The 27,980-nt window shown below is 57.3% G+C and overlaps 12 protein-coding genes across 12 annotated transcripts; 4 read left to right on the forward strand and 8 right to left on the reverse strand.

Moving 5' to 3' along the window:
* The first annotated feature begins 374 nt into the window (after nucleotides 1-374).
* On the forward strand, nucleotides 375-1,737 carry B0H18DRAFT_574458 (uncharacterized protein). The gene is made up of 4 exons (XM_048038644.1): nucleotides 375-411; nucleotides 467-1,018; nucleotides 1,072-1,555; nucleotides 1,606-1,737. The coding sequence occupies exons 2-3, from the start codon at nucleotides 580-582 to the stop codon at nucleotides 1,527-1,529; spliced, it is 897 nt and encodes a 298-aa protein (XP_047890571.1). The 5' UTR covers nucleotides 375-411; nucleotides 467-579; the 3' UTR covers nucleotides 1,530-1,555; nucleotides 1,606-1,737.
* Nucleotides 1,738-1,895: 158 nt separating this feature from the next.
* On the reverse strand, nucleotides 1,896-2,877 carry B0H18DRAFT_1121596 (uncharacterized protein; the record flags this gene model as incomplete). Its single annotated transcript, XM_048034354.1, has 4 exons — nucleotides 1,896-2,108; nucleotides 2,141-2,201; nucleotides 2,352-2,423; nucleotides 2,495-2,877. The coding sequence occupies 4 exons, from the start codon at nucleotides 2,875-2,877 to the stop codon at nucleotides 1,896-1,898; spliced, it is 729 nt and encodes a 242-aa protein (XP_047890572.1).
* Nucleotides 2,878-4,843: 1,966 nt separating this feature from the next.
* Nucleotides 4,844-6,108, forward strand: B0H18DRAFT_574480 (thioredoxin-like protein). The gene is made up of 5 exons (XM_048038645.1): nucleotides 4,844-5,056; nucleotides 5,113-5,271; nucleotides 5,324-5,449; nucleotides 5,506-5,682; nucleotides 5,750-6,108. The coding sequence occupies exons 1-5, from the start codon at nucleotides 5,001-5,003 to the stop codon at nucleotides 5,832-5,834; spliced, it is 603 nt and encodes a 200-aa protein (XP_047890573.1). The 5' UTR covers nucleotides 4,844-5,000; the 3' UTR covers nucleotides 5,835-6,108.
* Nucleotides 6,109-6,338: 230 nt separating this feature from the next.
* Nucleotides 6,339-8,229, reverse strand: B0H18DRAFT_1095776 (Caleosin related protein-domain-containing protein). The gene is made up of 4 exons (XM_048032429.1): nucleotides 7,969-8,229; nucleotides 7,166-7,323; nucleotides 6,960-7,117; nucleotides 6,339-6,902 (listed from the first exon to the last, which is right to left on the reverse strand). Exons 1-4 carry the CDS (start codon nucleotides 8,129-8,131, stop codon nucleotides 6,449-6,451), a joined length of 933 nt encoding a protein of 310 aa, XP_047890574.1. The 5' UTR covers nucleotides 8,132-8,229; the 3' UTR covers nucleotides 6,339-6,448.
* A 1,940-nt stretch (nucleotides 8,230-10,169) lies between these two features.
* Nucleotides 10,170-11,262, reverse strand: B0H18DRAFT_1190077 (uncharacterized protein; the record flags this gene model as incomplete). The annotated part of the gene is made up of 2 exons (XM_048036038.1): nucleotides 10,170-11,134; nucleotides 11,186-11,262. The coding sequence occupies 2 exons, from the start codon at nucleotides 11,260-11,262 to the stop codon at nucleotides 10,261-10,263; spliced, it is 951 nt and encodes a 316-aa protein (XP_047890575.1). The 3' UTR covers nucleotides 10,170-10,260.
* A 1,032-nt stretch (nucleotides 11,263-12,294) lies between these two features.
* Nucleotides 12,295-12,743, reverse strand: B0H18DRAFT_1022380 (uncharacterized protein). Its single transcript, XM_048029585.1, has 2 exons — nucleotides 12,566-12,743; nucleotides 12,295-12,514 (listed from the first exon to the last, which is right to left on the reverse strand). Exons 1-2 carry the CDS (start codon nucleotides 12,646-12,648, stop codon nucleotides 12,313-12,315), a joined length of 285 nt encoding a protein of 94 aa, XP_047890576.1. The 5' UTR covers nucleotides 12,649-12,743; the 3' UTR covers nucleotides 12,295-12,312.
* A 648-nt stretch (nucleotides 12,744-13,391) lies between these two features.
* On the forward strand, nucleotides 13,392-14,374 carry B0H18DRAFT_574541 (uncharacterized protein). Its single transcript, XM_048038646.1, has 2 exons — nucleotides 13,392-13,969; nucleotides 14,028-14,374. Exons 1-2 carry the CDS (start codon nucleotides 13,445-13,447, stop codon nucleotides 14,217-14,219), a joined length of 717 nt encoding a protein of 238 aa, XP_047890577.1. The 5' UTR covers nucleotides 13,392-13,444; the 3' UTR covers nucleotides 14,220-14,374.
* Nucleotides 14,375-14,546: 172 nt separating this feature from the next.
* On the reverse strand, nucleotides 14,547-14,754 carry B0H18DRAFT_1022385 (uncharacterized protein). Its single transcript, XM_048029586.1, has one exon. It carries the CDS (start codon nucleotides 14,746-14,748, stop codon nucleotides 14,551-14,553), a length of 198 nt encoding a protein of 65 aa, XP_047890578.1. The 5' UTR covers nucleotides 14,749-14,754; the 3' UTR covers nucleotides 14,547-14,550.
* On the forward strand, nucleotides 14,755-16,853 carry B0H18DRAFT_936239 (aryl-alcohol dehydrogenase). The gene is made up of 15 exons (XM_048041799.1): nucleotides 14,755-14,840; nucleotides 14,897-15,023; nucleotides 15,084-15,120; nucleotides 15,182-15,271; nucleotides 15,331-15,432; nucleotides 15,482-15,548; nucleotides 15,602-15,639; nucleotides 15,700-15,775; nucleotides 15,843-15,857; nucleotides 15,918-16,018; nucleotides 16,086-16,180; nucleotides 16,248-16,298; nucleotides 16,371-16,444; nucleotides 16,510-16,566; nucleotides 16,636-16,853. The coding sequence occupies exons 1-15, from the start codon at nucleotides 14,810-14,812 to the stop codon at nucleotides 16,719-16,721; spliced, it is 1,047 nt and encodes a 348-aa protein (XP_047890579.1). The 5' UTR covers nucleotides 14,755-14,809; the 3' UTR covers nucleotides 16,722-16,853.
* A 518-nt stretch (nucleotides 16,854-17,371) lies between these two features.
* B0H18DRAFT_1121602 (uncharacterized protein) lies at nucleotides 17,372-18,296 on the reverse strand (the record flags this gene model as incomplete). The annotated part of the gene is made up of 2 exons (XM_048034355.1): nucleotides 17,372-18,149; nucleotides 18,217-18,296. The coding sequence occupies 2 exons, from the start codon at nucleotides 18,294-18,296 to the stop codon at nucleotides 17,372-17,374; spliced, it is 858 nt and encodes a 285-aa protein (XP_047890580.1).
* Nucleotides 18,297-20,643: 2,347 nt separating this feature from the next.
* Nucleotides 20,644-24,415, reverse strand: B0H18DRAFT_1022399 (glycoside hydrolase superfamily). The gene is made up of 11 exons (XM_048029587.1): nucleotides 24,049-24,415; nucleotides 23,553-23,989; nucleotides 23,265-23,350; nucleotides 23,032-23,191; nucleotides 22,750-22,881; nucleotides 22,669-22,695; nucleotides 22,359-22,636; nucleotides 22,189-22,306; nucleotides 21,487-22,137; nucleotides 21,385-21,434; nucleotides 20,644-21,323 (listed from the first exon to the last, which is right to left on the reverse strand). Exons 1-11 carry the CDS (start codon nucleotides 24,206-24,208, stop codon nucleotides 20,909-20,911), a joined length of 2,514 nt encoding a protein of 837 aa, XP_047890581.1. The 5' UTR covers nucleotides 24,209-24,415; the 3' UTR covers nucleotides 20,644-20,908.
* A 559-nt stretch (nucleotides 24,416-24,974) lies between these two features.
* Nucleotides 24,975-27,464, reverse strand: B0H18DRAFT_574644 (RNI-like protein). The gene is made up of 8 exons (XM_048038647.1): nucleotides 27,331-27,464; nucleotides 27,121-27,273; nucleotides 26,770-27,051; nucleotides 26,522-26,707; nucleotides 26,369-26,466; nucleotides 26,238-26,305; nucleotides 25,243-26,189; nucleotides 24,975-25,187 (listed from the first exon to the last, which is right to left on the reverse strand). Exons 1-8 carry the CDS (start codon nucleotides 27,388-27,390, stop codon nucleotides 25,140-25,142), a joined length of 1,842 nt encoding a protein of 613 aa, XP_047890582.1. The 5' UTR covers nucleotides 27,391-27,464; the 3' UTR covers nucleotides 24,975-25,139.
* Nucleotides 27,465-27,980: the final 516 nt, after the last annotated feature.

Raw genomic sequence — 27,980 nt, forward strand, 5'->3', positions numbered from 1 at the left:
GCCGATACTGCTGCCGCCGGCGCAGGTCGCGTTCAGCGCATCTTTGATGATAGAGAAAGCGCTCGGCCGCGCATAAAAGAGGACGGAGGGCATGCAGTCCGCTTAGCTCCCAGCCCTCTCTTTCAGAGCTCACTTTTTTCTCGTACAGGCACTGGTTGGTGAGTATGATCAGCGCCTCTCCGCGGAATGTCCACTGACAGTGTCGTTGTAGCCGTGTGCTTTAGTTTATCAGCCTATTTGCATCTCTTTCGTTACGACCTCACGACCTCTCATCTCACTCTATCCTGATCACTGCACCGTCACATCTCTCATCCCCGCCATCTCCAACCTCAATATGCGCTCTTACACCGCTATCCTCATCCTTGCGGCTGCGGCGTCCGTTGCGCCAGCCCTTGCCGCTCCCATTGCATAGTAAGTCACAGTCCAGCTCTTCCTCATCTAGTAGCTCATAGTCGACGTATCATAGCACAGCGGAGCTCGAAGTCCGTGGTGACTTCGACAACCTCGAGGCCCGCGCATTCGACGACACTCTCGCTCGTCGTGAATTCGACGAGGAGTTGTTCGCGCGCGCTCTCAACGATGACCTCGTTGCACGTAGCAAGATCGGCAGGAAGATCGGGGGTTTCTTCAAAAAGGCATTCCATACCGTTGTCGGTGTCGCCAAAACCGTGCTCAAGCGCGAGGACATGGACGTCCTTGCGCGAGAGCTCGGCATCGACGAAGAGGTCTTCGCGCGCGACGTTTACGACGGTCTCGAGGCGCGTGACTTCGACGACGATGTTCTCTTCGCGCGCGATCTTGGCCTTGACGAGGACCTCTTCACGCGCGACATCGATGAGAACCAGTTTGTTGCTCGTGCCCTCGGCCTCGACGAGCACCTCGTTGCTCGCAGTAAGATTGGCAGGAAGATCGGTCACTTCTTCAAGAAGGCGTTCCATGCCGTTGTTGGTGTCGTCAGTAAAGTCCTCAAACGCGAGGATGCGGAGGTTCTCGCCCGCGATTTCGGCTTTGACGAGGAGCTCTTCGCGCGCAGCTTCGACGACTACGAAATCTCTCGGCGGGACCTGGAAGAGCTCTTCACTCGTATGCCGATGGAGGAGCTGGACGCGCGTGCCCATGAGGAGACCGAGCATGGCTACCAGGCCAACACCCCCTCTACCGAGCCTCACCCTGTTGCACACGGGACTTCCGGCGCAGCTCACACTGGGGAGCATCACCGTGCCGCACATGAGGCTTCCGGCGCAGCTCAAACTGGGGAGCATCACCGGGCTCACAATGCCGCACACTCTGCTGCGCACCGCCGCCCTCACGAGGCTCACCAGAACGGCGGGCACGCTCAGCACCCCCACCAGACCAGCCACCGCCAGACGGGCGACTTGGAGGCGCACGACCACCTTACGAGTGCTTCGTCTTCTCACCGCTCGAAGGAACACTCGCAGCAGCACCCCTCTGCGCAACGCCAGACGCGCGAGGACATGCTCGACTTGCTTGTCCGTGCGTTTGACGGCGAGTTCGACGAGCTCGATTGAGCGGCGGATCGGTGACACTGGGCGGAGTAAGCCCACGGTAACTTGTCGGTGGGATAGCTGTTGTAACTTATGGTAGTAACTTGAATGTGAATGGCTGATATTGTGTACCACGGTGTGCGCGAATCGCTGTTTACAGTGGTGCGTCGTCTCTACAACATCGCATGGAACTACATAGAGCGTAAAGCGTATTCAGAGGTCCGTGGTGAGGCAAAGAGCTAAATGGAACGAGTGTATACAGCTTCAGTGTTCGTCTGATACTCATGTCTCAGTGGTACGGGATTCATGCGTATACAGTATCGTACATGCGCTATACCTGTGACAGGCACAGCGCAGGCACATCCGCGATGAACGTTTGAACGTTGAACTTCAATACGTCATAGGGACTGGCGCTGTATCGAGATGGCGATCCCAGACGTCTCGCGGTAACTCCGCGTAGAACTCGCCCAGGAAGAACTGGCCAGCCATCTGATACAGTGCTACCAGCGAGACGTTGTCGAAGCTCAGCCCGCCAGGTCCGAACGCCCAGATCAAGTCACTCCGAGGGGCACCAGTGGTGGCGTTCGGTGCCGCTTGGGCGTACTGTAGGTTCCGTGTCAGTGGTTGTTACGAACGGGGGGAGGGAGGGGGGAGAGCAGGCTTGCCTTGAAGAATCCGTGAAATGCCGCGAACAATCTTTCAGATGCGTGCTCGTGAGCTATATCCGGAGATGTTGCGGATGGTCAGAACGTGGCGAAACCTGTTCCTAGAGAGCAGTGGTACGCCGGCCACTTAGATCACTAGTCGGTCACTCGTTCGAACGACTATAGGTGCATAAGGACGTACCGCCATACAAAGCTCGATGTAGCTGTAGGAATGACCGGTTCCACCTCGAAATCACCGCCTTCTATCCTCTGTCTGTCTACGAGGATGAGCTCGTTAGCGTCTGTCAGTGGCGAAGGGTGGCCTCGATGCGCGGGGAGTCCAACAGCGCAAGCGGGATCCCGGTGCCTGGAATCTGCCCAGCGAGGTCGAATGTGATGCGTTGCGTATCCAGCGGTGTGATGCCGTCCGGACAGAAGTGTAAAGTCACGTCCATCGCATTTTTCCTTGAACGTAGCTTGGTATACGGGTCCCAGACATGCTGTGGTACAGTCCTCGTGACGAAGCCGGGTCTAGGAGGCGGCGGCCCAAGATACCTCTCCGGCGGGTGATGTTGCACTTGGTGACTTGATGGAACCCTTGCGGAATCTGAATGTTTGACGGAAGATGCGATTGTAGAGCGCTGGCGGGGGGAAGGTGTTGGAAGATATGGTGGAGGGTAGGGCAGGAGAAGCTGGCTCTGGACACCGGTGCTGTTGGTATTGACCATGGTGGAGGCATCGGAGGAATTTGGTCTGCGGATAACTCGTGAAGTCTTGGGGGCCCCTGTCCAATGAGAAGAGATTCGCGGCGAACATCGATGGATCGCCTGAGAACGGTGCGTTCATAGCCAATGGAGCTGAGGTGGACGCGCTATTCATGTTGTGTGTCGCTTGTGAGGGAAGACGGCGGAAGTATGGCCTAGGACAACAAGTGAACTGCGTTTTATAGTGTTGCCATCACAGACCAGGACGGCCAAATACGGTGCAGTTAGTGGCGTCCGCTCGTGTGGCCACCGTTCTAGAAGCCCGGAGGACAAAGCACGGCAAACGTCACATGGTACCTGGCCACCGCAGAAGTTACCATTTCTAGTCTGTGCCATACTCGCAACACGCTTAGGTCTGGGATGGCTTCGAGGCTCATCAATGGCCCATCCTCGCCCGTCATGGCTTCGAGTCGGCCGTCCACGGCGTCCATACACCAAGATTGCCATTTATAGAACCTCGTTTGTGTACGGGCGTCGCGTACGCTCCGAAGATCTTGAGATCTAAAAGAAGATCCGGATCAGGGTGTTCTAGCTGCTCTGGACTGTGCGCTGCCAGTGGCTTGAATACTCACGAAGCACGGAAAGGCTAAGACCTGGAGGAACAACGGCCAGGGAAGCCGGAAACGCCCATCGATCTGGCTTCGTGCTTAAGCGTATAAGCTTCCGAAAGGTCAAAGCTAATTTGTATGACGAGGCAGGTGGGGATCCATAGGGACGACGGCCATTGATAGTGACTGCGCTACTACAGTGTATGGGTAACCTTGCCTTGCGAACCTTGCCGCCGGCAGCGACGCAGGAGCCCAAGCCTAGTCTTTCCTGCCGAATGAAAGTCATAACATTGCCCGCGTGCCCATACGCCTGCCGCACTACATAGCCAGCTAAGAGCGCGATTGGATCTGACATGCGTCAAGAATTGGACTCAATTCACTCTGAACGAGATAGATGACGGCTCACCTGCAGAAGATTGGTGGCCATGACGAGGACGCGAGAGGTCGATTTGTGTGACCAGTCGCAATCAGCAGCACATTTCTGGTCCATCCAGTTCGAGCGAAGTCCCATGTTTGGTGCTGATTCAAAACGAAGCTAGTGAGTGTTGAGGATCATCTCATTGACCCACCTCTATGGAGGATCTGGCCTAGCATGTGGGCGACGGGGAAGCTAGGCAGTAGATCCTGCTTGGTCCTCAAAGGCGGTGCCGTTTCTAGAGCTGTGTAGCCGCCCGCAGCCACGAATTCGTACCAGCACAAGCGTTCAGAGACACTGAGTACGGGTAGCATGCTAACCTCAAGTGCCAGTGGCGAAGCGCGCCAGGCTGCGTGACTGGGGCACGTGCAGACGTCACATCGCGTCAACATCGCGTCTGCAGCTATTTTGGTCGCGAAGAGGTTGCGAAGAGTCGCGAAGCTATTCCGCAGACGAAGTACTGGCCGCAGCTTCACATTCACGTTTGCTGCTAGTCTGCTTTCAAACAGCCACAAAGCGCCACGGATTCTGGTCAGCACGTACGCTGTCCCCGTTCGTCGGAGATCTCGCATTCTTCGTCATACGAGACGGCCGCCGCGTAGACGTCCAGCTTACTCTCCCCATCCTGTGCCATGCCAACCGTCGCGTTAATGCCCTACCGCAAGGCAGCCAGGAGCGGCGGCCGCGCACAACTCGAATACGATTCGATACGATCCTTGATCCTTGCTCACGTACGACTGCGCCTCTCTGTCTTCTCCTGCCCATCGTCGCGATCTTGCTCAGCACCTCCGCGACAGAAGCGGTGTGGCTCCGCACACAAATTTGGCTCGCGTTGGCGAGCCATGTTGTGGCCGCGTCGTTACCAGGTCCGCTGCGCGCTCCAGCGACCCTATGAGTCGACACCGCGCGTTCCATTCCCTCATGTCGGCGGCAGTGGTAAGCTGCTTACTGATTCGCTGGCGTGTGTCAGCACGCAACTTCCACGGTTGTCTTGAAAGCCACGCACTGCCGGGAAGTCCCATACAGGGAAGGGTGGCTCAGCTATATAAGGCGGAGGCTGCACCGGCCAAGTATACACACCAGTCCCCCTACACCCTCACCTTCAGCCCAGCTCTTCACTCAACATGTCGCACGGCAAGCAGTTCACTCTCTACACCCACAAGGGCGGCCCGAACGGCTGGTAAGTACGATCAATCCGGCCCGGTGCACTTCATTGACCCCGTTCACTCTCGATAGGAAGGTCGCCTTCGTCCTGAGCGAGCTCGGCCTCACGTACGAGAGTGTCTACCTCGACTTCAACAAGGGCGAGCAGAAGGCGCCCGAATACACCCAGTACAACCCCAACGGGCGCATCCCGACGCTCATCGACCACAAGAACAACGACTTCACCATCTGGTTAGTACTCCCCTCGCATCGTGCAGGTTTATGCTGAGTGAACGCATTGCAGGGAGTCCAACGCGATCATCGTCTACCTCGCCGAGAAGTACGACACCGCCCACCGCATCTCGGCGGCGACGCCCGAGGACAAGATCAAGCAGCTCCAGTGGCTCTTCTTCCAGGCCTCCGGCCAGGGGTACGTCTCGCATCTTGCTTGTCAAACTAGGCATTCTGACGTCGTCCGCCGACCAGCCCGTACTTCGGCCAGGCGATCTGGTTCAAGGTCTACCACCAGGAGAAGGTCCCGAGCGCCATCGAGCGGTACCAGAAGGAGACCGTGCGCGTGATCAGCGTGCTCGACGGCGTGCTCAAGAAGCAGGAGTGGCTCGTCGGCGACAAGGTCAGCGTCGCTGACATCTCGTTTGTCTCGTGCGTGCCCCGTCTCCCTCGTCCCAGGGAAGTCAGTACTGACGCCGGCGCGGGTGCGCGGTCGTAGGTGGAACAACGCTGCGTTCGGCATGGTCCTCGTGGACTTCCTGGAGGCGAACATAGAGCACGATTACCCGTCGTTCTGGAAGTGAGTGTCGCGCCTTGGGTATCTGGGTGAGATGGCGGAGGCTAACGTGCGGTTTCCAAGGTGGCACCAGAAGCTGGTCTCGCGGCCCTCGATCAAGAAGGTCTTGGACGAGAGGGCCGCTGTCACTGCATGAGGCGTGTGTAATCAAGGTTACATTAATAGAGGAAGGAGAATTGACGACGTGTATGTTATTGCTGTATCGGAGGAATTGAGCTGGGCTCGCGCCGCAATTCGCTTCTTCCCTCGAATGGCTGGAGTCGTGTGGGATCGCATCCTTTCCTGCTTGGACTGGTGTGCCATCCAGCGAGTGGCAGCGCATGCTTTTGTCAGTGGGCCGTCATAAAGTTTCCAACTCGCGTCCAATCCCATTGGTCGGCCATTGCGCGCTCCGATTGACAGTCCACGCAAGCAACCTTCGATGTGCTGCAATTATCCTCGTGAGCATCGTAAGCCGTGCCCATACAGTGGGCGATAAACTCGAAACTCGATTGCGGAGATACGAGATAGCGCGTCTTTGTGCTAGTGGACATGTCACATTAGCTGTAACAAGACATATGATTATGTTGTACGATAAGTATTGACTGCAAGAAACGTCGCCTCGTCACATCGAGACTACACTCACAGGCTGAACGGCAGGAGCTTCCGTCCACCGACAAATCCGTCGCCTCCCAGACCCCATCCCTTGTTCCAACCCTCCTTCGTCTGCCTCCGTGCCTTGATCTCCCAGAACAACGAGCCGTCGTACACCCGCCTCAGGTCCTCCTTCGAGACCCGCCCGTCCTTCTGTACGAGCAGGTACGTCGCGCCCCACTCGAACACCGCCGCGCTCCAGCCGAACGGGTCCACTGCAACGCGCTGGCCATGCATGAGGCGGAGAAGCTCGCGACCGGAGAGCGAGTCCGCGGGGGTGCGGGAGCCTGAGGACGTGTACTTGGCGAACATGTCTTCGAAGCGCGAAGGGATGAAGCGGCCCTCGGTGTCGTACACGCCCGAGTCGGAGCCGTGCTTGGACTTGTGCGCGCTGGAGACGTAGAAGCGGAAGAAGGGGTCGGGGAGGTAGCTGTGCGCGAGTCTGCGGAGAGGGTGTGTTCGAGGTTATTGCGGTTAGCAGAGGTTTGGTAGGACGTACCGAGTCGGGAGCGAGAAGCATACGTTGATTACGTAGACGGTAAGCAGGGAAAAGAGGATGTTGAACCCAAGGTCCCGGAAACCGACGTAGGTATCCCAAGGCCAGATCTGCCCATCGCCGTCTCGATCCCAGAACAAGATATGCTGCTGCAAAACCGACTGTATCCAGTCAGCGAAGGAATATACGACCGGTACCCCTATACTCACATAATCCTTGTATTTTTCCACATACACGGCAGTGCCTCGCGGATGTTCGACGTCAGGTGCATACGACGCACGCGCGACATAGGGCTTCTCGACGCTCGCGTCCGTGTCAAGACGATATGGCCGTTTGAGGGTCTGAGGAGCATGTATCGCTACTGTACCTAGAGTGTCATGGTCGATGACTCACAGTGAAAACCGGACCTGCCCGAACTAAGCTGACACCTGCCCGGAAAAGGTCTTGACAGCTGCTGTCAACGACTACACTACGGGCAGCTCTCGGTTGACTGGGGGCAGGCAATTGAAACACGGCCTTAACGCATAACCTGCCCCAACCTGCCGAGAGCAGGCGTCTTAGTCTGCGGGCAGGTCTGGGCAGCTGGGGGCAGGTCCGTAATCTGCTATAACCTGCTGTAAATTGCCGTCGATTATAATGCTACTACACTAATATACATTGCACTACTACTACGCCTCCCGGCCTCCCGCCCGCTCGTCCTCATCCGTTCGCCCCCCATTCACTACCTGCGACACGCTCGTCGGCTGCGTTTGCATGCGGGGCACTGGCCCTACGCGCTCGCAGTCGGCGTGTGTTGTACACGCCCTGTCCACCGTCGCCGTCTCCTGTGTGTCGCTCGCGCGCGCGGCTCGTTCGTCGACCACACTTGCGTGCTGGGCATTTGCCCTGCGCGCTCGTGGTTGCCGTGCGTGCGTCGCCGCCCAGTTGTGGTCCCGCCCGGTTGTGGTCCCGCCCGGTTGTGTACACGCCCGCCCACCCGATTGTGTGCCTTCTCGGCCTCCCTTCCGCTTACCTATGTGCGCGTTCGTCGACCGCGTCTGTGTACTGGACATTCGTCCTCCGCGCTCGCAGTTGGCGTGTGTTGCGCACGCCTCGGCCCTGTCCACGTCGCCGTCTTCCGTCTTTTGCTGATCCCCGCGCGATCCGTTCATCGGCCGTGCTTGCATGCTGGGCATTGGCCCTGCATGCTCGCGGTCGCCCTGTGCGTCGGCCCGTCCGCGCGCCGCTTGTTTGTCGGCCGTGCCTACACGCAGGGCATTGGCCCTGCGTGCTCGCCGTCGTTGTGTGCGTCGCGCTGCACGTCACCGCGTCCTGTGCTCGCTGTTAGCGAGCCCTTTCGCGTGTGGCTGGACTCACCTGGCTCTGGCCCTCGCCCTCGCCCTCGCCCTCGCCCATCCCCGCCAGCCGTTCATTCGTCCCCGCCGTCCGCTCGTCGTTCACGCTTGCCGTGTATTCGTCGTCCACACCTGTCGTGAGTTCGTCGCTGCGCCCAGGCCCGCGGTGTCTTCGTCGGCTAGGTTTGCGTGCGGGGCCTTTGCCGTGGGTGCTCGCCGCGCGCGTGTGCGCCGTGTTGCTGTGCCTGAGGCCGTTCGCGAGTCGACCTGGCGGATGGAGGGGGGCATGCCTCAGATTCCCTGCGAGTTTGGACGCTCGCGGGGTTGCCTCTTTTGGCAATACCCGTACGAGGGCGCATTTGGCGGACACCGGGCGTGCGGGATTGCGCCGGAGTCCCGCAGCGTCTGTTCGCATCGCCAGACCTAGAACAGCGTACTCGAGAGCATCATGCAGCGGCGACAACGGGTCGAGCGCCAGGCTCCGCCAGCAGTTTTGCGGCGACGTGTCGTAGTTCTGTTTGACTCGGACTAGATCTGCACGCCAACCCAAGGGTCAGCAGATAGCTGACTAGCCTGAGTACAGGAAGGCATTGTACCCCACGGGCCGCGCGAAGTTGCCGTTCGCACAACCCGGACTCACCCTCAGGCTCACCCTCGCTCGCCCGTGCAGCACATGCCATCGGCTGCGGCACTACAGCCCATCCACCCCGTCGCGGGTCATGATCCTACGTCTGAAAACAAAGGAGAGCTGGCGCGACACTCTTTGTAATGTACTACTCACTCACACACTCCTGGCCGCCTGCAGCCCACCCGCCCACTCGCCCTGCGTGCGTTTGATACGATTAGAGTGATTCAAAGAGTCGGAAGGGAGTGCGTGCCTATGCACGTCGTGGAATAAGATATCGGCGGATGTCGACGTGGCGGTGTGAAGCGAAGGCCGTCTGCAGTCGGAAAGACTTGGAGTCTCTCGAGTCTGCATGGCGTCATCGGAGGTCGGGCGTGCAAGTCACGGGGTCGGGAGGTGGATGGCTCAAGGAACTGGGCGGGGCGCGGAAGGCTAACGTGGACGCGTTAACGCACAAGTGAAGAGTGTTAGCGAAGCTAAAGAGACTTACGCGTACGGCTTACGATCGAGGCGTTCATGTTAACGAGATGCGGGGTGGCATTAAAGCACTAAGGCGGACGGCCATAGCGCGTAAGCGAGCTAAGATCGTGTCTAAAGTTACAAAACGCCATTGAGAGACGCCGAAAGAACCAATGCGGCAGGTGGGGGCAGCTCGGAGCAGGTGGAACACGTCAAATGGCTGTCAAGGCCTGCTCCAGGCAGGCCCTGGCTTAGTTCGGGCAGGTCCGATTTTCACTGTGGATGACTCCTCGGTCAAGCAGGGACGCGTTCATTAACATGGTGTGGACAGCTGCGGCTCAAGTCGAGAACCCGAGTATGTGGGTGTGGTGGTTCCGGAGTACGCATAGCATAGGACGACTATATAGGGCGCTATCACATGTCTGCCTGGCCAAAGGAGCGGGTGGATCTTTGCATCGGAATTGGAGACACCTAGTGTTTGGTGGTAGGGTGATACATAACGCGCCGCTGGCACATAACGTGTCGCTGGCGAGCTTAGTCGGGGTGCATTCGGGTCCTGCATTCCATCAATGTGCGCGAGCAATATTGGCGTACTTGCTTGATCAGAACGAGTAGACGGTGGCGGACAGCGTACATAGTATACAGTCTGCGTGGACTGTGATGGAGGGGAGACGACATCCATGACGCGCCCATTCCGGCGCTTAGGTTTGTCACGCCCGCGTTACATCATACATCGCCGAAGCGCTGGCCAGGAAGCTCTCAAGCTCAAGCTTCAAAGAAGGCTGGACCGCAACTCTGCTCGGATAGGAGTGCTTAGACATCTCGCAAAACACATCCTATGCTCTGGCGACCGGTTGTATCGACTACTATCCACCCAATTTGACCTTTAGTCCAGCTCGTTGTACGTGCGCGCGACGATCCAATCTTCCAGCTCTCTCGCTGCCTCCTCCCGCCTAGAAAAGTCACCCAGCACGGACGCGACGTCCCTTCCAACCGAGACGACCGTTTTGACAGTGCCTCCGACATCCTTCGCAGCGGTGCCGGCATTCTGTATGTCAGTGTTCGCCTCGTTCCAATTCGTCTGGGTATTGCTCGCAGGAGCGGGTGCGGGTGCGGGCTCAGCCTTGCCCCTTCCCTTCTTGTCTTTTCGTGCAACAAGAGAGCCGTACGCGCGAGCGTGGAGCCCGCCCTCGGACGCTGAGTGGCTGGGTGCGTGAAATCGGACTCCTTCAATCGGACGCTCGATTGGGTGCTGACGGAGACGATTCGCGGGAGTGCCGACTGGGATCCTGTGAATAATCCCGATGCGGTGATCCTCGGGTGCATCCTCGATAGCGGCACGAGCGAAGTGTTCTTCTTCGGGGTGGCCAGGTACAGCACGGTAGGGCGTCTCGTGCTCGTGCTCTGCGGCATAGTTGGGAACATGAGCCTGAGGCCTTGGAAGGTGGGCGATGTGAACAGCTCCCCCAGTGTGCGGGCGACGAACGGGCAGCTCTTCGTGATCATATGCGCGGACACGGTGAGCATAAGGATGAGACGACGCGCTGGAGTTGTGGGCCCGTAGTCCGCCCTCAGTCAGTACGTGGCCAGGTACATGAACGCGGACTCCTTCGAGCGGATGCTCGGCGATCGGGCGCTGACGGAGAGGTTTCGGGTTTGAAAAGACTGGAAGTCGGTTGACTATTCCTATGCGGTAATCCTCGGGTGCAGCATGAGCGAAGTGTTTCCCACCGTCGACATGACTTGCGGAATCGCCAGATCTAAAATAGGCGATCAGTGATTGTTACAGCCGATGAACAAGGTCGACATACCGAAGGACGGGTACTGCAAGAGACGGAAGCGCAGAAGTGGCAATGAGCGCGGCGGAGAGGACGGTTGAGGTACGCATTGTGGCTGACAATTGAATGATTGAAGGACAAGAGAGCGATCGTAAGAGATATATGGTCGCGAGACGTGCGATTGCGAGGTGTGAAGTGGTATACGTGAAGATAACAAGCAAGGCTGTGAACAGACGGTAAGCGAAAGTCACCAAGTTTTGAACCGCAATACGCACTAGCCAGTACCTGTGCTCGGTGAGCTCTGGAAGGATAATGAAAGAGAGGAGCGAGCTGAGGAATGAATAAGCACACGCACCGCTCTTATAGGGCTGGAAAGCCTCATCGTGAGCGTGTCAATTGAAATGGTTAGACACTGGCAGCAGATGCATACAGCCACTCCGGGATGGTACCTTGCTGGTAGCTGCTGTCGTTACAATGATAGTTTGATATCTGTAACCATGATAGCTGGATGAGCAGGTTGTCAAACAACGTACTGGTGAACTTACCTACAGGATTGATGAGTTGCGAGGACATCACGCCTGAACGCAGGCAAGCTCTGACCGTATCCAATTGACAGCGTGGAATATGAATGGAGACTACGTACGCTCATCGCGAAGCATACTGCCTGTGAGACCAAGCAGAATATGGTGCAGGGACTTCTGGTCTGAGATCTAGAGCCTCCTCCCTCCAGTCAATGAGCACATGCTGGTTCACCAAATATCGTTTCTGGTGGATACCAGTTGTCGATGCATCTCCGATGACAAAACGCACCAATGCAATCGCCCGGAACGCTTCCTTGATATGCATGACCCAAGTTGACATCGCTCAACGTCTGGCACCGCGAACCTTACAACACGAGTGGGAACGCTGTTACGATCTCGAGCACTTCAACGTGCCAATCTGTCAAAATGAAGTCGGTGAGCCACAGAACAAGTACTGGTTCGAGCCGCATGAAGCGGCAACTTTGTCCTGATTCAGTTGTCGAATCTGTTCACCTTGAGCACTCGTGGGCAACGAAGATGCCAACCAATTTGACTAGGTCGTCACCCAATGGTCGTGGCACACATGCTGGTGTGCAACGCGATCCTGAGCGCTGAGCTCCGACGAGAGATAGATGCCCTTCATTCTCCGATGACATAGGTACAGCCCTCTTTGCCGACCCAGACCTCATGTACTTTGCCCGCAGGCACGTCGAAGCGAGCACCAGGACCAAGCGTCTCCTTTTTGTCCGGGTCGTCCTCCGGATACGAGATGGTGAGCTCGCCGGACAGGATGAGATGCGTCGTCACACCGGCATGCTTGTGGGGATTGTGATGGTAGTCCCTTGCACATAGTGAGTTCCCGCAACAAGTGCGGAGACTCGGCGGCACTCACGGACTGTCCGTCCATGTGAAGACATGGGAAAAGCCCCAAGACTGAACCTGATTCTCTGCATCCTTGCGGGATATGCGAGACATCGCACCGAGTTGTCGTGACAGGAACGAAGAAACTCAGCTGGACAATAGGAGGAGTTAATGAGAAGGCAGCCCGCCCGGTGAGTCCGAGTCAGCAAGCGGTCAGTAAGTAGGCGTGTGGCATCCACGTGCGCGCGAGACCCATCGAGATCGCGTCTCTTCGGATTCCGCTGGCCAGCCACCGTGGAGTTACCGAACGCCTTCTGAAAGACGACGCAGTCTTGGTTGTAATGCCTCCCAGCCAACGTATCTTCGAGTCTGTCTCACTCTGGATCTGTACTTTAATGCGCCTGATATTGTCTCAGCTCGTGCTCTGCACTTCGCGCGTGACTCTGCCGCGGCGAAGAGCCTCTTTGACCTGACTTTGACCACTGCGATCCTTGTGAGCATTTGCACAGCTGCTGATTGCCTCTGATACGGTCGTAATGGAAATCTCGCCATGGACCGAGCAACTTGTGCACATCACACTGCTTGGTGACCTCTGCGATGGCTCTGACCATACTGTTCGTGAAATGGAGACCTCTTGAGGTGAGGCTGACCAAGTATCGTTCGTCGGAACTACAGTTAGCACATGGTGCTGGGGCGACATCGTTGTACAGTATCAGGGCTGCGGGAGCAAACAATGATGCGAGAACCATGGCCATGGCCACGTTTTTGTTGTGCGCCATTGATACTTCCTCGGTGATGCCATGTGAGTCGCCTCATTTCGTCTTGCATATATTGGCTCGGACGGGGCGCATGGAAGGCATCAACTGTACGTTTCCGCCTGACATCTTCGAACTGCTTCCGCTGACCCCCTATGTATCCCTACGCCACTGCTCGGGGCCGTCTAGTGGACTCGCCGCCACAACATCTACCTGGTGTACATCTTGACGATCTGGTCATTCTTGCACCACCCTCAAGTCCAGTCATCTCCGAGTACGAGTCACGCATCTTGTCCCAGAGATTTGTGACCGCGCCACGCGTCAAAGTGCAACTCAAAGTGGACATCGCACAGCCCCGGGCCGTCAAGATAGAGAATACACCACTCGTCCGAGTAGACGTCGTGCGTATCGTAGAGCCTGAGACTGTGCGTCCCCCGGAGGTAGAGACCAAGACGCCACTAGAGATAGAGGCAGCGCCACTCGTCAAGTCACCTACATTGTTGGATCTCCAGTCATGTCCCGCTCCCATTGAATTCAGCTTTGTCGGCGAGCCTCGAGGACGTGGACTGTTGCTTTCGGAACTGTATCTGGATCCTATACAATCTGTGCAGCGGATGCACCTTCCCGCAGAACGTGTCCTGGAACCTTTCGGATTGTCCAAGATTCATATCCTGTGCTCGGTACGTCTGCCATAACTTGTCGTGTGCGGTGATCAGCACGTCACATAGCGTATTCCAGTGGCCGGGAAACTCGAGGTTATATACTGTTCGGCTGCTCGAAGCCTACAACAAGCCGCAGGAACCGACTGCCAGGTTACAAATTGTGTACTTTATCCTCAAAGCCTATGTAGACATGCTTGAGGTTGGTGTTATTTACTCGCCGGCTGCCCTCGCGAGATCTACCGTTGACGGCCTTAGATTCATTGTTTGACGCAGGAAATATCACCGGTACCACTGAGCCCAGGTCAACCGGCCGACATTATGTCCCTGGAGCGCTTGTGGCTGGTTGCATTGCATTATGTCGAGGATAACATGTTCACCGTAGAAGTTCACAGGCGTTAACAGAGTTTCAGGCACAAGACTCCCTTCAAGTGTTTCAATGGCTTTGCTATCCACTCATTCTAGATCTCTGAGTCTGAAGGTACTGTCCGATGTCTGCCACTGCGAGTGCACTGACGCGCCGATCACGTGGGCGCGTCGAGGGGTTGTCTTTCGCGGGGAGACTTCGGTCCTCTTGCATCAACTCGCCGGTGATAGCCCTGTCATAGCCCCATTCCGTCTCGGTATCTCTGGTACTGGACACAAACTGGACAGGCTTCGATGAGTCCCAGCCGGAGCTCCGTTGCTGCAGCTGACACTTTGTTAGTCAGGCCATGATGCCACTGGTACTGTGCCGTCAGCCCGGCAGGGTTCCTCTCAACTTTATATATGCTCAGATGTGCAGTCATTCGAACGCTCATTGTCCACGTATCGACCCAGATACATAGATCGTAACTGCTCGGATAGGGTGCTACTGGCGGGATGTCTCTCCAAAAGCGGTCCATGCAATACGGTGTGTACAGAGAACTCATTCTAGCTCGACCATCGAATGACCAGGATATGTCGCAGTTCGCCTGGGAAAATCTGGGCTGAAGGTGTCCAAGATCATCCTCGGTTGCATGTCCTACGGCAGCCACGGATGGAACGAGTGGGTCATCGATGATCAGGAAGAGGTCACCAAACACATCAAAGTAGCGTACGTCCTACCCTCCTTGTTCATGCCTCTAGGTGCCTGCCTCTAACCAGTATCTCACAGATATGACCTCGGGATCCAGACCTTCGATACTGCCAATGTCCGTGAATGCGCGTTTCGCCCACTGCGCCGCTCGTAGCTCAGTGCTTCTGTTGTATCAGGTCTATTCGAACGGGCTGTCCGAAGTGATGCTCGGCAAAGCTATCAGAGAGCTAAAGCTCCCGCGCGAGGAGATAGTGATTATGACGAAGGTCAACGGCACTCACTCCCTGAACAGTGGCGACGGCCATTCTTATTATAGCCGTTGCAGCTCTTTGGCGTGGTCGCCCCGAAATACGACATGAATCTCATGCGAATGGGGGTCAAGCCCGACGAAGTCGGTCTGGTGAACCAACGTGGACTAAGCCGCAAGGTGGGTTTGGTGTACGTTGTTGTATGATCTCACTGCGAATGGATCGTAGCACATCTTTGACTCGGTCAAGAAAAGTCTGGAGCGGCTCCAGGTCGATTACATCGATCTACTTCAATGTAAGCTCCGTATTCGCTGGAATTGGTCCCTTTTGAGCTTCTATGCATTGCAGGCCATCGCTTCGATCATGAGACGCCGATTGAAGAGACGGTGAGTCTCATGTAGGCATGAATCATGGTCGACCCTGCGTTACTAACGGCGATCCCCCAGATGCAAGCCCTTCACGACGTAGTCAAAGCTGGCTACGTACGCTATATCGGCATGAGTTCATGCTGGGCGTATCAGTGTGCGTATAGCGCTTCGGGTAATCATTCAGCTAGTCACTGGGTACTGATGCACGCCTATCTACCTAGTCCACGCCATGCAGAGTATGCGTTCTACTTCACTGTGACTCACTAGATCGCTCAATTGACGAAAACATACGATAGACTACTCTATCCACAACAATCTCACGCCCTTCATTTCCATGCAAAACCACCACAGCCTCGTCTACCGCGAGGAGGAGCGCGAGATGTTACCAACTCTCAAGGTAAAGATATACCCATGGAACGACTCAGCTAACCTACCACCCCGACTGACGCCTGCTGTGCCTTCAGATGTTCGGCGTAGGTTCGATCCCGTGGTCGCCCGTCGCGCGTGGCGTACTCACCCGCCCGCTCGCCGACCAGACAAAACGGAGCCAAACTGATCCGTACGTCGTGACCATGGTCTACATGGCCGTCTATCTTGAATTGTTGATCATTTTCGGATGCCCACAGACCCGTGAAGGTATATGTGGGATACCCGGGCACACCTGCGATCGTCAACCGGTACGCAACTCAAATTCTTCGTATGCTTTCCGGTACTCATGTACAATGAATGAAAATGCCACCAAATTTTAGCGTAGAGGAGCTGGCGAAGAAGAAAGGCGTCAGCATGGCCCAGATCTCAATCGCGTGGAGTCTCTCGAAAGATGGTGCAGCCCTGATCATGAGCCTCGTGGCGACGATCTGGCCTAACACATTGCTCCCCCAACTACAGTTGTCAGTGCGCCCATCGTCGGAACGACCAGTCTCAAGCACCTCGAGGATATGGTTGGTACGTACCACAGCCTTTTCCGGTATTCGCCCCTCCTTCGCTGGGACTAATGGAGCTCTCCGGTACAAGGCGCAGTGAACGTCGAGCTCACTCCGGAGGAGATTAAGTACCTCGAGGAGCCGTACGTGCCCGTGCCGATCAACGGGCACCAGTGAACCACGAAAACAGCGTAGACGATGTTATGGGTGCTTGATGTGCCGGGTATCCTGTCGCTTGTGACTCTGCCACCATAGAAGCCCACAGAGGCGACGCGGAGGGCGTATTTTGATGGAACGCTCGTACGACCAATCCCAATTGCCGATGTATTATAGCATGTACTGCGGGCTCCACTGCATCCGACATCATCAAAATCTATGTACATTGAGTCATCGTGGTACGCTGTTGACCACTCTATCGGAGGTAGTTGGGAATGTCTCAATTGCAGGCGAGCCGTGTACAACATGTGTAGATCCCTGCGCTTCTGATATGCTTGCTATGTTATGTCAATATTTCCGCCACTGCCTTGCAGAGGGTACTCCGCCCCGATATGTTAGTTGATGTTCATCTGGAGTGGGCATGTGGACGGGTGCATTTGGACGGGTGCAACTGGCACTAGGCCCAACTCCGATTAGTGGCAATCTCATACCTCCGTAGCAAGTTCAAGGCTTACTCGAAAGGAAAGACAAAAGGTATGAGCGTGAGCCCTCAGGCCCCTAGCCAGAGCATTGCATGCATAGCGTTCGACAGCGACATGTACAACAGACAAGCCCTAGAACCTCGTAGACACGAATCATACCTCTACAACGTACACATCGCTCCCGGATGATCAGTCGAGCTCTTCGATCTCCATGCCACGTGCGAACAACATATCATCGTCAAATTCGCGTGCCATCAACTCCTCGTCGTTCCTGAGGAAGTGAGAGGCGAAGTGGAAGAGGCCTTTGGCGACATGGCCGGCGACCTTCCCCGCTTTGCTGCGGGCCTCGAGGTCCCGGGCGAGGACCTCATCGCCTTCGAGGGCGCGAAGAAATAACTCGGGCTCCTCTTCGAGGGCACGCGCAAGGACTGGGTCTTCGCTCCTGGAGAAGTGAGGGGTTAAGTTGAGACCCTCGGCGATCTTGCCTGCTTTGCTGCGAGCCTCGAGGTCCCGGGCGAAGACCTCATCGTCGTCGAGAGCGCGAAGGAATAGCTCGGGCTCCTCCTCGACGGCACGCGCAAGGACTGGGTCTTCGCTCCTGAGGAAATGAGAGGCAAAGTGGAAGAGACCCTTGGCGACATGGCCGGCGACCTTGCCTGCCTTGCTGCGAGCCTCGAGGTCCCGGGCGAAGACCTCATCGTCGTCCAGGGCGCGAAGGAATAGCTCGGGCTCCTCCTCGATGGCACGCGCAAGGACTGGGTCCTCGCGCTTGAGAAAGTGGGAGGCGATGTGGAAGAGGCCCTTGGCGACATGGCCGGCGACTTTGCCTGCCTTGCTGCGGGCCTCAAGATCCCCGTTCAATTCGCGAGCGTAGAGTTCCTCGTCGAAGTCGCGGTCGTACAACTCGGCTGCCATGGCGTCACGCGCCTCGAGCTCGCCATTATAATCACGGGCAGCAAGGGCATTGCTATGCAAACATGAGACATCAGCTGAGCAAACTACCTTCAACGCTTGACAGCGGTATAAAGACTTACGAGAGGGAGATGGGAACGGCCAATGATGGCGCGGCGGAGGCCGCGGCGAGGATAACAGCGACAGCGACGGTAGTACGCATGACGATCAGTGACTTGGGGTGATCGTGTGGGTTGGGTTTGAGTGTAGGGGATGTGGTCGTTGAACAGTCGAACGAGGTCGTGAAGGTGAATGCAATAAGATAAAACAAGCAAGGCTGTAAAGCACACACGATGCAGACGAGAAAGAAGGGCCATGAGTACGAGACACGACGCTACGAAACCACAAGCAGGTGACTCACCAACCAGTACCTGTGCTTGGGATGAGCTCAGAGAAGGGAAAGGGCTGAGGGCTGGGGGACCCGAGTTCACCAACCGGGCTTATATTCGGTGGAGCAAGCTGCAAGCAATCGGCAACATTCAGCCGCAAGTTCCAGCGACGTAACGCTGAAAGACCAAAAGGAGCGATCCCAGCAGGGCGTTCGTCATCAATCGGACATGCGTCAAGTACGCGATCAAACCTACAACTTGCAGCAACACCGCTCGATTACCATACGGGAGCGTCCATCGCCAACAGAACTAGATGCAGTGCTGCCGTGCCTGTGTCGACTACTGGAGCTACTTACCGTCTCACGCTTGCGTCGCCGCCATGATAGACGTCCACCAACTTGAAGCGCACTGGCCGCTCTGTGGCGTCTCCTATTGCATTCACGACCACTGAGCCGTGTAAAGGTGATACATGTCAATGATATATATCCCTGCTCACCGTCAGAACTAGCATAACACGATTTCCCGTTCACGGCCACATGTATTGAGGCTATTCCTGTACGTGAGAACCGGCGAAAACAACCTGACTAACGACGACGTAACGGAGGGCGCTGTAAAGCCAACAGATTGATAAAGCTCCCTGACCAGCGCGTCCCCGTTGGGTTCCGACGACAGTTGGACAAATGCACATTTGAATAGCGGCCCTATGATTGCCCTACACTGACAATGATGCCTGAGCCTGCCTGAGCGCGAATTCCGTCGATAATGACACTGCCTGCCTGTGATGGGGACGCATGTCCATGCAATGCAAATCTAGAGGCGTGTCTTCGCCGAACAGATGTGCGGCGAGCGTTCTCAACAGCAAAAGACCGTTGATCGACCATAGGATGCCCAAAAACCGAAGCCAACTCAGAGCACTAGGTTGCGTAGTCGTCGGGGTGAGGGTAGTGTAGCCTCGGAGATCCTAATACAGGTGCGATACGCCTGGAAGGGTCACAGCGTCAGCGACAAGAAACGCTGGAAGTGTTTGGTGTACTCGTCGGATAGATCATTGGGGTCCGGAGGGCCTTGAGGTTAGTACATCAGAGTACATCCCGCGTCTAGCGCGTCCAAAGACAGTCACACCACACGTGCTCCGTGACAAGCGTGGCACTGCGTTCAATGTGACACTAGCGCCCCGCGACTCTCCAGGAGAGGCTCAGCGGCGTTCAAACGTTCATGCAGTGGTGTGCAAGTATATACTTGGGCGGGCGCAGTGAGCACCCCGTTTTATCCTCGTTGCTTGTCCATGATTGATATGGCATCGACTCCAGCGAGGCAACGCACATACGGACCGCTTTATCGGAATGATTCGTGCGATATTACACCTACATCGCTTCAAGTTCACTGGCTCATGCATTGCATTGCGCATCACGACCTTGTTTCAGAAAAATCCGAGTTGCTCTGCAGACTCAATCGCACTCAATCGCGCTGCACAGTTTTGGGAAGCGTGCTAGTGTGACACCGTGCAGATGCATCATTGCAGGGATCTCGAACACCTCGGATGTAGACGCGCAGGATACTACGCGTATAAAGTCCCAATCGAGACGCTGTCATCGACACTCATCATTCTGTTCAAGTCGACGTTTGGCAGACGTCTTGTCAATGTCGGCGACTGTGGCGGACACAACCCAGATTTTCGTCGATGTTCCTCCAATATTTGGTGCAACAAGCAAAGTGCTGGCATATGCGGTACGTTTGCCCGAACCTTCGCCTGACAGCCTGAGGAGAGTGTGAAGCCACTTTGCACGACATGCCGGTCTCCGATAAGTACATGACCCTCCCTCCTCGCTCTCACGCCGTTGATGCCAGGTGCAACAGTGAAGCGGCGTAAACTGGGCGAACAAAAGAGGCTGATTACGCTCACAGCGTGCGGCGCGTGCTCTCACACGCTGGATCAAACATGCCCGTCTGCTGTCGCTCAGAGGGCTAGACCAAATATAACGGGCACACTTCGGAGACGTCAGTGCGACTGACTCTGTTGTTACCATTCATACAACGGCACATCAGGGCCTCGAGAATCCTTTGAAAGCTGTGCGCTGCCGTGCGTTCTCTGTGAAAAGTGACATGTCTCCTCGTCGACTTGTGAGATATCGCCATCGCCAGTTCCTTGACACTGACAGATGGATTCCGACATCGAATTGATGCATATATTCTAGACAACTGACAGTAGGAGCGTAGTGCGATGCTGAACCCCGAAGCTGGGATGTGCTCCATCGGGCATAGTCAGTGTGCAATTCAAGCTTCAAGAATGATCTTGCATGGGCATGACAGCGAACCGCTTCAAATCCCGTGCATAAGGGTACATGGCCTTCTCCGTTCGCGCTCTCCACGGACAAGGGGTATCGACCAATAATCATACACTTTACATCTCATTTACATCTACCTTCTGACTTAGCTCAATGTTGATCTAGAGCCCGACCCACTCAAAGCCCTTCTCTATCCTGAACGTCGCTGCGAGCGTCAAGGCTTCCGGCGCGCTGCTCCTCCCGACGCGCACGGCGTACTCGCCGTCCTCGACGACCCAGCGCGCGATGCGCTCCTCCCAGTACGACACCGCGTACTTGTCCAGCGCGAGTGTCACGGTTTCGCTCTTGCCCGGCGCGAGGTCCTTCACCTTCTTGAACGCCTTGAGCATCACCGGCGCGTGCGTGAGTTCTGATGTACTCGGCAGAGTGATGTAGAGCTGGACGACGTCGGAGCCGGAGACGGCGCCCGTGTTCTTGATGGTGACCTTGGCGGTGAGCTGGAAGTCGCCGTTCGAGACGGTGGGCTTTGAGAGCGACAGGGCGGAGTAGCTGAACGTCGTGTAGGAGAGACCGTGGCTGAGGGAGACGCGCCGGTGAGCGCGCGGCTCACATTGAGGACCCCGTATCCAGGACTCACCCGAAGTACCACTGCGGAGCAAACTTGCGGTGGTGGAAGTGTTTGTAACCCTGTGGCAGCCTCAGCGAAGCGCACACACCGACGCCATAGATATGCACATACCACGAAGAGGTCCTCCGCATACCGAACCTTGCCGTTCTCCGAGTGGAAGTGCCCGTGGCTGCCATAGTCCTCCAGCCGCTTCGCGAACGTGAGCGTCATCCGCCCACTCGGATTCACCTTCCCCGCCACGACATCCCCGATCGCCTCGCCCGTCGCGTTGCCCAGGTACCACGCATGCACGATCGCCGGGACCTCGTCCGCCCACGGCATCGTGATGCTCGACCCGCTCTGCGTCACGACGACCGTCCGCTTGTTCGCTGCGGCCACCTTCGCCACGAGCTCATCCGTGCGCGGCGGGAGCGCGAGCGTCGTGCGGTCGTAGCCCTCCGTCTCCCAATCTGCGTTGAGCCCGACGACGGCGATGACGGCATCCGCCTCGCTCGCAAGCCGCACGGCCTCGGCCATGAGCACGTCGGGGTCCACGACTTCCTGGCCACCGAGCCGCACGCCCGGGTTCGAGTCCATGACCGCCTCGTCGGGGTCGTTCGGCGCGGGCGCGCGCACGTTGCAGAACTCAACGAGGATGTCGTGCTTGGTGCCCGCTTTGAGCTGCACAGTGCCCTTCTCTTCTGCGGAGCCTGAGCCGAAGAAGGCGTCGCCGCGCGTCTGCTTCGTCCAGTTGTCCACGACGAGCTTGCCGTCGACGAAGAGCTGGAGGGGAGGGAATCAGGCTGAGACGCGATAGCAAGAGGGAGCACTGACCTTCGCCCGTCCGGCGGATGTCAACCCAAACTCGAAGAGACAGTCCTTCTCCTTCGGCTTCAGCTGGCCCTTGACCTTGAGCGTCCATCGCTTCGTGAGCTCGGCAGGGTACGATGTGCTGTGTCCAACTCAGCTCTCATACTCAACCCTACCACCCCGATGCGACTCACCTAAAGAACATCCTCGTCTCGTCAATGTACTGCTCCTTGATCGGAGCGCCCACGGGCGTCATACTCTCGTCGTTCTCATGCGCGTACCACTCGCCCACCCAACCGCGCCGCCCGTCCTTTGTGAACATGTCATAGTCGAGCGACGGCGTGAGCATCGTCGCGCGCGCGCCCTCGCAGTACGTGATCTCTACGCCGGGGTCGAGCGCCTTGAGCGCCGCGACGAGCCCGTCGTGCGGGTTCGTGAAGTAGGATGGCTTCAGCGCTGCGGAGCCGCCCCGCTAAGGACCACCGCCTTCGCGTTACCGCCGACGATCGCGATTTTCTTCAGGCCTTGCTCCTGATCGGGCGTGAGTGGTATAGCCTGAGGGGGCGGTGAGGAGAGGGAAGGGACGTACCCTGGGCTTGAGCGGGAGGACGTTCCCTCGTTCTTGAGGAGGACGATCGACTCTGCGGCGAGCCGGCGCATGAGCGCCTTCTCCTCGGGCGTGTCGAGCGTGTGCTCCAGACCATCGCCGTCGAGGATCTGTGTCGTGGGTTCAGCGGGCGACCTGCGTGGGCACGGACGCCGTGCGTACCTCGGGCGCTGCCTTGGCGCACTTCTGCACGAGCTCGAGGACCTTGGCGGCGCGTTCCTTGACGGTGCGCTTCATGATCTTCCTGCTCTGGATGCTACATCGGGCACATGTGCGGTCAGCCCGAAATAGCTAGTGCGTAAGTATGGAGCGCGCACGCACGAGCGGTTCATGAGATCAAGGGTGCGCCACTTGTTCGTGCCCGGCATCTCGAGGTCGAGCCCGGCGTTGATCGCATGGTCTATGGAATACACACCAAACCTGTGGGATGGCCACGGCCGGTGAGTGTCCTGCGCGCGAGGTTTCGCTGAATGGCGCACCAGTCACTCATGACCAGGGCGTCGCTGCCCATTCCGCGCGCAGAATGTCGCGGATGATCTTGGGATTCTCCGAGAGGTGCGTGCCATTGACGCGGTTGTACTGGGAAGAAGGGTGTGTGGTCAGCGTGAGAGCATGGTCTGGGAAATCGCGGGTGCAATGTTGCATGCTTCGCCGCTGCGCCGAGGATCTCTGAAGGCATTAGGTGTCTCGGCGTCATAGTAGCGGCGACGACAGACGATGCGGCACGCCGCGAAGGAATTATCCGGGAAGGGGACGAAACAGAATCGTTGCGAGAGAAGACGTACGCAGTCATGTAGCACCAGGGCTTCGCGTGCTTCTCAGCGATCATGAAGGGCATCATGTAAATCTCCCTGAGGGCACGCTCGCTGACGATGGAGTCGTACGCCATACGGTCGTTCTCCTTGTCGTTGGTGGCAAAGTGCTTGATGCAAGCAGCGATGCCGCCCTCTTGGACGCCGTTGATGTACGCGGCGGCAATGGTGCCTGAGAGGTGGGGGTCTTCGGAGAAGGACTCGAAGGAGCGGCCGCCGAGGGGGTTGCGCTGGGTGTTGCAGGTGGGGCCGAGCCACACGGAAGCGGCCTTGAGCTTGGCCTCTTGTGCGAGGAGCTTCAGGCCGACCTCGTGCATGAGTTCGGTGTCAAAGGTAGCGGCCAGGCCTGTGGCGGAGGGCAAGCACTTTGCGGGGGTGCCCATGAAGAAGTGGTTGCCTCGAATGCCTGAGCGAGTCTGCGTGAGGTCGTCTGCTCGGGGACACATGGTGGGGTGGGGAACGTACCGTTCGGGCCATCACTCGTCTTGATAGCGGGGATGGAGAGCCTGGGGACGGCATAGGTGTGCCAGAAGCCGACGCCAGCGGTGAGGAGGATGGCCTCGTCTGTGGTGAGCTGGTCGACGACGTCCTGGACGTCCACCTGTGCAAAGTCGGACGGCGGCATTGCGTGTGGTCAAAACAGAGGGGGAGGGTGAGCGAGAGGGGTGCGCACGCTGAGAGCAAGACGGCGCAGGATGTGCAGAAGGGGCCATGGCTGGCCGCTTTAAAGCGATGGAGGACTCGGAGGACGAGCAGATGCACAGACGCGCCTCCGACAATTCTCCGAAAGCCGGCATTCGGTCCGCCACGTGCCTCCCCCGCCCTCTTTCCCCGCTTCTTCGACCAGCGTCCTCGCCAGCCACCGCGCCCCGTCTGCCTGTCTTCAGGAACACTTCGCTCACCTGTGCGCCCTGGAGAGGTCTCGACGCAGTCGAGTCGTCTTTACCCGCCGGCAACACAAGTCTCCGTGTCGCTGGTGCGTGTGATTCACGCGTGCATGTAGATAGACTCGGAGCGTTGTCAGCCACCCGCCAAGTACCCCCTTCTCGACATACATGCATCCTTGGAGCACATATGATTTCTTCTATCTTCGAATCCGCACCCCTGTGCTTCCCACCTGGGTTCACAGCAACAGACATGACATTACCTCAACCGTTCGGGGGCATGGATCTCGTCGATTGTTATCCTTTCACTGCGTCCTGCTCGCAGCTAAGTTATGTAGAATGATCCTGTCTGCTCGCGTGACCCTCTGTTCCGTCTGAATACCGCTCTACCTCCATGCCTCCTTCCCGATGATCTAGTAGGTGATTGCTGTTCTGTTCGGCAGCTGTCTCATCCCATGGCCAGACGTGTACGGCGGTGCATAGCCTACCGGGCAACAGGTCATTTAGTGCCACGATGAATGTACATGCGACCAAATGTCATATACTTGTGCATCTATACAGCTTCATAGATAGGTGGCTTCAGAGCGATGCAACCGACAGCAGAGACACGGCAAAGAAATAGACAGGTAAAAGTCAGCACCCCTAGATCCTGAGTAGGACGGAAGCCTCGTGTCATGAGACGAGTTGACCCGCCTCGACGCCGATAATATTGATGCCCCGCTACGTAGGTCTGTTAGCACTGTATCACCAAGATGCAACAAACACCACGGCTCACCTTACGCGGACAGCCCACCGTCAGCCTCTGGCACCCCCACACCTTGACCTCGCTGAGAGTCTGACAACTCTCAACCAGGCTCTTGACAACCCAATCGTCCACCTCCCTACAAAAGCCGATATCTAGCGTCCGCAGATTGGGTGCGCGCGCAGCGATCGTCTGCAGCGAGTCCTGCGACGTCTCCTTCCAGTCGTGCACGTTCAGATGCCTCAGCGCAGGCCCCGAGTGCTCCAGCAGCGCGAACAGCGCGTCCGTCCCGAGCTGGTGGTTCCGCGATATGTCGATCACCTCCAGGGGTGGGTTCGGCACCTTGCCTGCCGTCTGCGCCGTCGCGACCCAGGTGTCGAAGAACTCTGCCACGCCCGCGTTCGTCAGCTCGGGCGTGCCGACGAGCTTGAGCGACGTCAGCTGGCGCATGTGCGGCTTGAGGCCCTTGAAGAGGAACTGGTCGGTGAGGTCGCGGTTGGAGGAGAGGTCGAGGTGCGTGAGGGCGCCGCCGACCGCGGCGACGAGGTCGATGAGCGCCTCCTCGCTCAGCGGGTCGGGTGTGCCAGCCGAACCGGGCTTGGAGATCTCGAGCGAGGTGAGCGTCCCGGCGAGGGGCTTCAATAGCTTGAGGAAGGCGTCTTCTATGAGGCCGATCTCGGAAAGACGCAGTTCTTTGAGACCCTTGCAGCTCTCAACGAGCGCGCGCATACAGTCGAGGTCGAAGCGCGGACTTTGCGTGATGAGGAAGCCTTCGAGGGATGGGTGGGCCCGAAGGAAGTCTTGCCATGCGAGAGTTCTGACGAGGAAGGGACCGAGCAGCTCGAGGCGCTTGAGATTCGGTAGAGCAGTCTTCCAGTGCGTCATCACCTCGTCGTTGATGCGTCCGCAATAGTCAAGACGCAGGTGTGTCAGATTGAGGTTGAGATTGGCGAGCGCGCAGAGCGCAGGGGGTTCCAAGTCTGCAACGCTATCTTAGGTTGGCCGGCGGGGGGGATGAACTTACGTACTGGTCACATCATATAAACTGAGCCGAGTATGCTGAACGTCGTAGAACAATGGCGCATTCTGTGCCGTACTGTATAGACCATTGTCAGCGGCGCTGAGATATAAAGATGCGCTCGGAGAAGGGCCTACTCACAGTTTTCGGCTCTTCGAGATTGTCTTCGCGATTTCGTCCATGTTGAGGTTACCGATATCGCCCAAGGCTTCGACGTCGTCGATATACGTACTGATGAGCTATACGACGTCATGAGTGCATCGCTGGCATGGAGGGTGAGGGGAGACACAGTACATCTATGCATAGAGACACCAGAGTCGGGAACTTTCTCTCCTCGAAGTGGACCACGACTCGCCTGTCTGCGGGGGCCTTGCGCTTCCTCGGTGCAGCTGGTTTCTTGAACGGGTCCGAGCCGCCTGACTTCGCGCAGGGGTGGCAGAGCCAGCCAGGCGGGGGATTCGCCGCCAGCGTGTACTTCGTCTGGGACACCGAAGCTTATTCACATCACACAGCTCGCCCGGGCGAACGCGAGACAGACGTACCACGGTGAACTGTGTCGCGCACTTCGCACACTTTTCGAAGCTGCCCACGGGCGGCTTCGGCAGGTCGCCCTTCCACATCTTCGAGAGGGCATTGTACGGATCGTAATCCGAGTCGTCGTAGTCATCATCATCATCGCCCCCCTTTTTCGCCTTCTTCTTCGCCTTCGCCTTTTCCTTCTCCTTGAGCTTCGCCTCCGCGGCCTTGGACAGTTTACGCTTCTTCGGCGCGGGCGCCTCCTCCTCCGGCTCGTCTAGGTTGTCGGAGTCGTAGCCATCCCCGTTCTGAGAGACAGTGAGTGAGATATAGGTGGAAGGTGGCCAACCCGTAGCCGTCTGTGCGCAAGCACTCACCTCGGTAGCCCCGTGTTCTTCTCGACTCCCGTCGGCCGCTTGGTCCTGGTCCTGACCAGCAGTGCTGGGCCCCGCTTCAGGCTGGTCTTGGTTCGCATCCTGGATGCGAGTCCTCGCCCGGCGAGCGATCGTCGTGGCGGTGATGCCCGACTCCTATTTGGGGCGTGAGCCTCGGGCCACAGCAGCTGCAGTCGGGAAGGGGCAACTCACCCGCAGAAAGTCAGTGAGCGCGGAGGTGGGACCGCGGACATTGTTAGGTCTGCGGCTCATGTTGTGTAGGACGCGTCGTCGTCGGTGGCCTTGTCAATATCAAGCCACCAGCGGTCCCGGGGAGAGGGTGGAAGCAGCGACGGTCAGGTCACGGTCACGACGCGTCTCATTATAAATAAACACGTCCAAATAACGCGGTCCCGGCGCGTGCGGGCGTGCACGCCGAATCATCTTGTCCTTTCTGGGACAGCAGCCACAAAAGTGTTTGATGAGTCGAATGCCGTCCAGCCAAGAAATAGATCGTTGCACTGCTTAGGCGAGTGAGATGAGGCTGGACAAATTGCCGGAGCACTTGGCCTTATGAGAATTTGCTCTTTCGTACGTACCACAGTCGTAGGTGGCGCGTTGAACCTCGGGCCTCCTCATGCAGCGCGGTGAATGAACGGCAAAAATACAGGTGTTCTCTCATTCTACTATAGCTAAGTCTTCTCGGGCTACGCGAGTACTTAGAGTACAGGCAACTTGGTGCACCCTAGCCATACAGTAAACATTGACTGGTACACTAGGTAAAAACGCATCAGCACTTCACAACAACAGCAACAAGCGCACGAATTACTCCAACACGGCAGAAGAATCACAAGCAGCACACT

The sequence above is a fragment of the Fomitopsis serialis genome (assembly GCF_022376445.1).
Source record: "Fomitopsis serialis strain Sig1Antser10 chromosome Unknown B0H18scaffold_63, whole genome shotgun sequence".
Classification (NCBI taxonomy): domain Eukaryota; kingdom Fungi; phylum Basidiomycota; class Agaricomycetes; order Polyporales; family Fomitopsidaceae; genus Fomitopsis; species Fomitopsis serialis.

Coding starts and splice junctions, on each gene's coding strand:
- B0H18DRAFT_574458 (XM_048038644.1), top strand. CDS start 580: ATGACCTCGTTGCACGTAGCAAGATCGGCAGGAAGATCGGGGGTTTCT. Junction 1,019..1,071: donor GATTTCGGCTTTGACGAGGA/GCTCTTCGCGCG, acceptor GGGACCTGGAAG/AGCTCTTCACTCGTATGCCG.
- B0H18DRAFT_574480 (XM_048038645.1), top strand. CDS start 5,001: ATGTCGCACGGCAAGCAGTTCACTCTCTACACCCACAAGGGCGGCCCG. Junction 5,272..5,323: donor AACAACGACTTCACCATCTG/GTTAGTACTCCC, acceptor AACGCATTGCAG/GGAGTCCAACGCGATCATCG. Junction 5,450..5,505: donor TTCCAGGCCTCCGGCCAGGG/GTACGTCTCGCA, acceptor TCCGCCGACCAG/CCCGTACTTCGGCCAGGCGA.
- B0H18DRAFT_1095776 (XM_048032429.1), bottom strand. CDS start 8,131: ATGCCCAGCATGCAAGCACGGCCGATGAACGGATCGCGCGGGGATCAG. Junction 7,324..7,968: donor GTCGACGAACGCGCACATAG/GTAAGCGGAAGG, acceptor ATGACACTCTAG/GTACAGTAGCGATACATGCT. Junction 7,118..7,165: donor TGGAAAAATACAAGGATTAT/GTGAGTATAGGG, acceptor GACTGGATACAG/TCGGTTTTGCAGCAGCATAT.
- B0H18DRAFT_1022380 (XM_048029585.1), bottom strand. CDS start 12,648: ATGTCTCGCATATCCCGCAAGGATGCAGAGAATCAGGTTCAGTCTTGG. Junction 12,515..12,565: donor TTCACATGGACGGACAGTCC/GTGAGTGCCGCC, acceptor ACTATGTGCAAG/GGACTACCATCACAATCCCC.
- B0H18DRAFT_574541 (XM_048038646.1), top strand. CDS start 13,445: ATGTATCCCTACGCCACTGCTCGGGGCCGTCTAGTGGACTCGCCGCCA. Junction 13,970..14,027: donor AGATTCATATCCTGTGCTCG/GTACGTCTGCCA, acceptor AGCGTATTCCAG/TGGCCGGGAAACTCGAGGTT.
- B0H18DRAFT_1022385 (XM_048029586.1), bottom strand. CDS start 14,748: ATGAGCGTTCGAATGACTGCACATCTGAGCATATATAAAGTTGAGAGG.
- B0H18DRAFT_936239 (XM_048041799.1), top strand. CDS start 14,810: ATGTCTCTCCAAAAGCGGTCCATGCAATACG. Junction 15,272..15,330: donor AGATAGTGATTATGACGAAG/GTCAACGGCACT, acceptor TAGCCGTTGCAG/CTCTTTGGCGTGGTCGCCCC. Junction 16,019..16,085: donor AGATGTTACCAACTCTCAAG/GTAAAGATATAC, acceptor CTGTGCCTTCAG/ATGTTCGGCGTAGGTTCGAT.
- B0H18DRAFT_1022399 (XM_048029587.1), bottom strand. CDS start 24,208: ATGCCGCCGTCCGACTTTGCACAGGTGGACGTCCAGGACGTCGTCGAC. Junction 22,882..23,031: donor TGACCGCACATGTGCCCGAT/GTAGCATCCAGA, acceptor CCCACGACACAG/ATCCTCGACGGCGATGGTCT. Junction 21,324..21,384: donor GCTCCGCAGTGGTACTTCGG/GTGAGTCCTGGA, acceptor CGTCTCCCTCAG/CCACGGTCTCTCCTACACGA.
- B0H18DRAFT_574644 (XM_048038647.1), bottom strand. CDS start 27,390: ATGAGCCGCAGACCTAACAATGTCCGCGGTCCCACCTCCGCGCTCACT. Junction 26,708..26,769: donor GCGCGACACAGTTCACCGTG/GTACGTCTGTCT, acceptor TCGGTGTCCCAG/ACGAAGTACACGCTGGCGGC. Junction 26,190..26,237: donor CAGTTTATATGATGTGACCA/GTACGTAAGTTC, acceptor ATAGCGTTGCAG/ACTTGGAACCCCCTGCGCTC.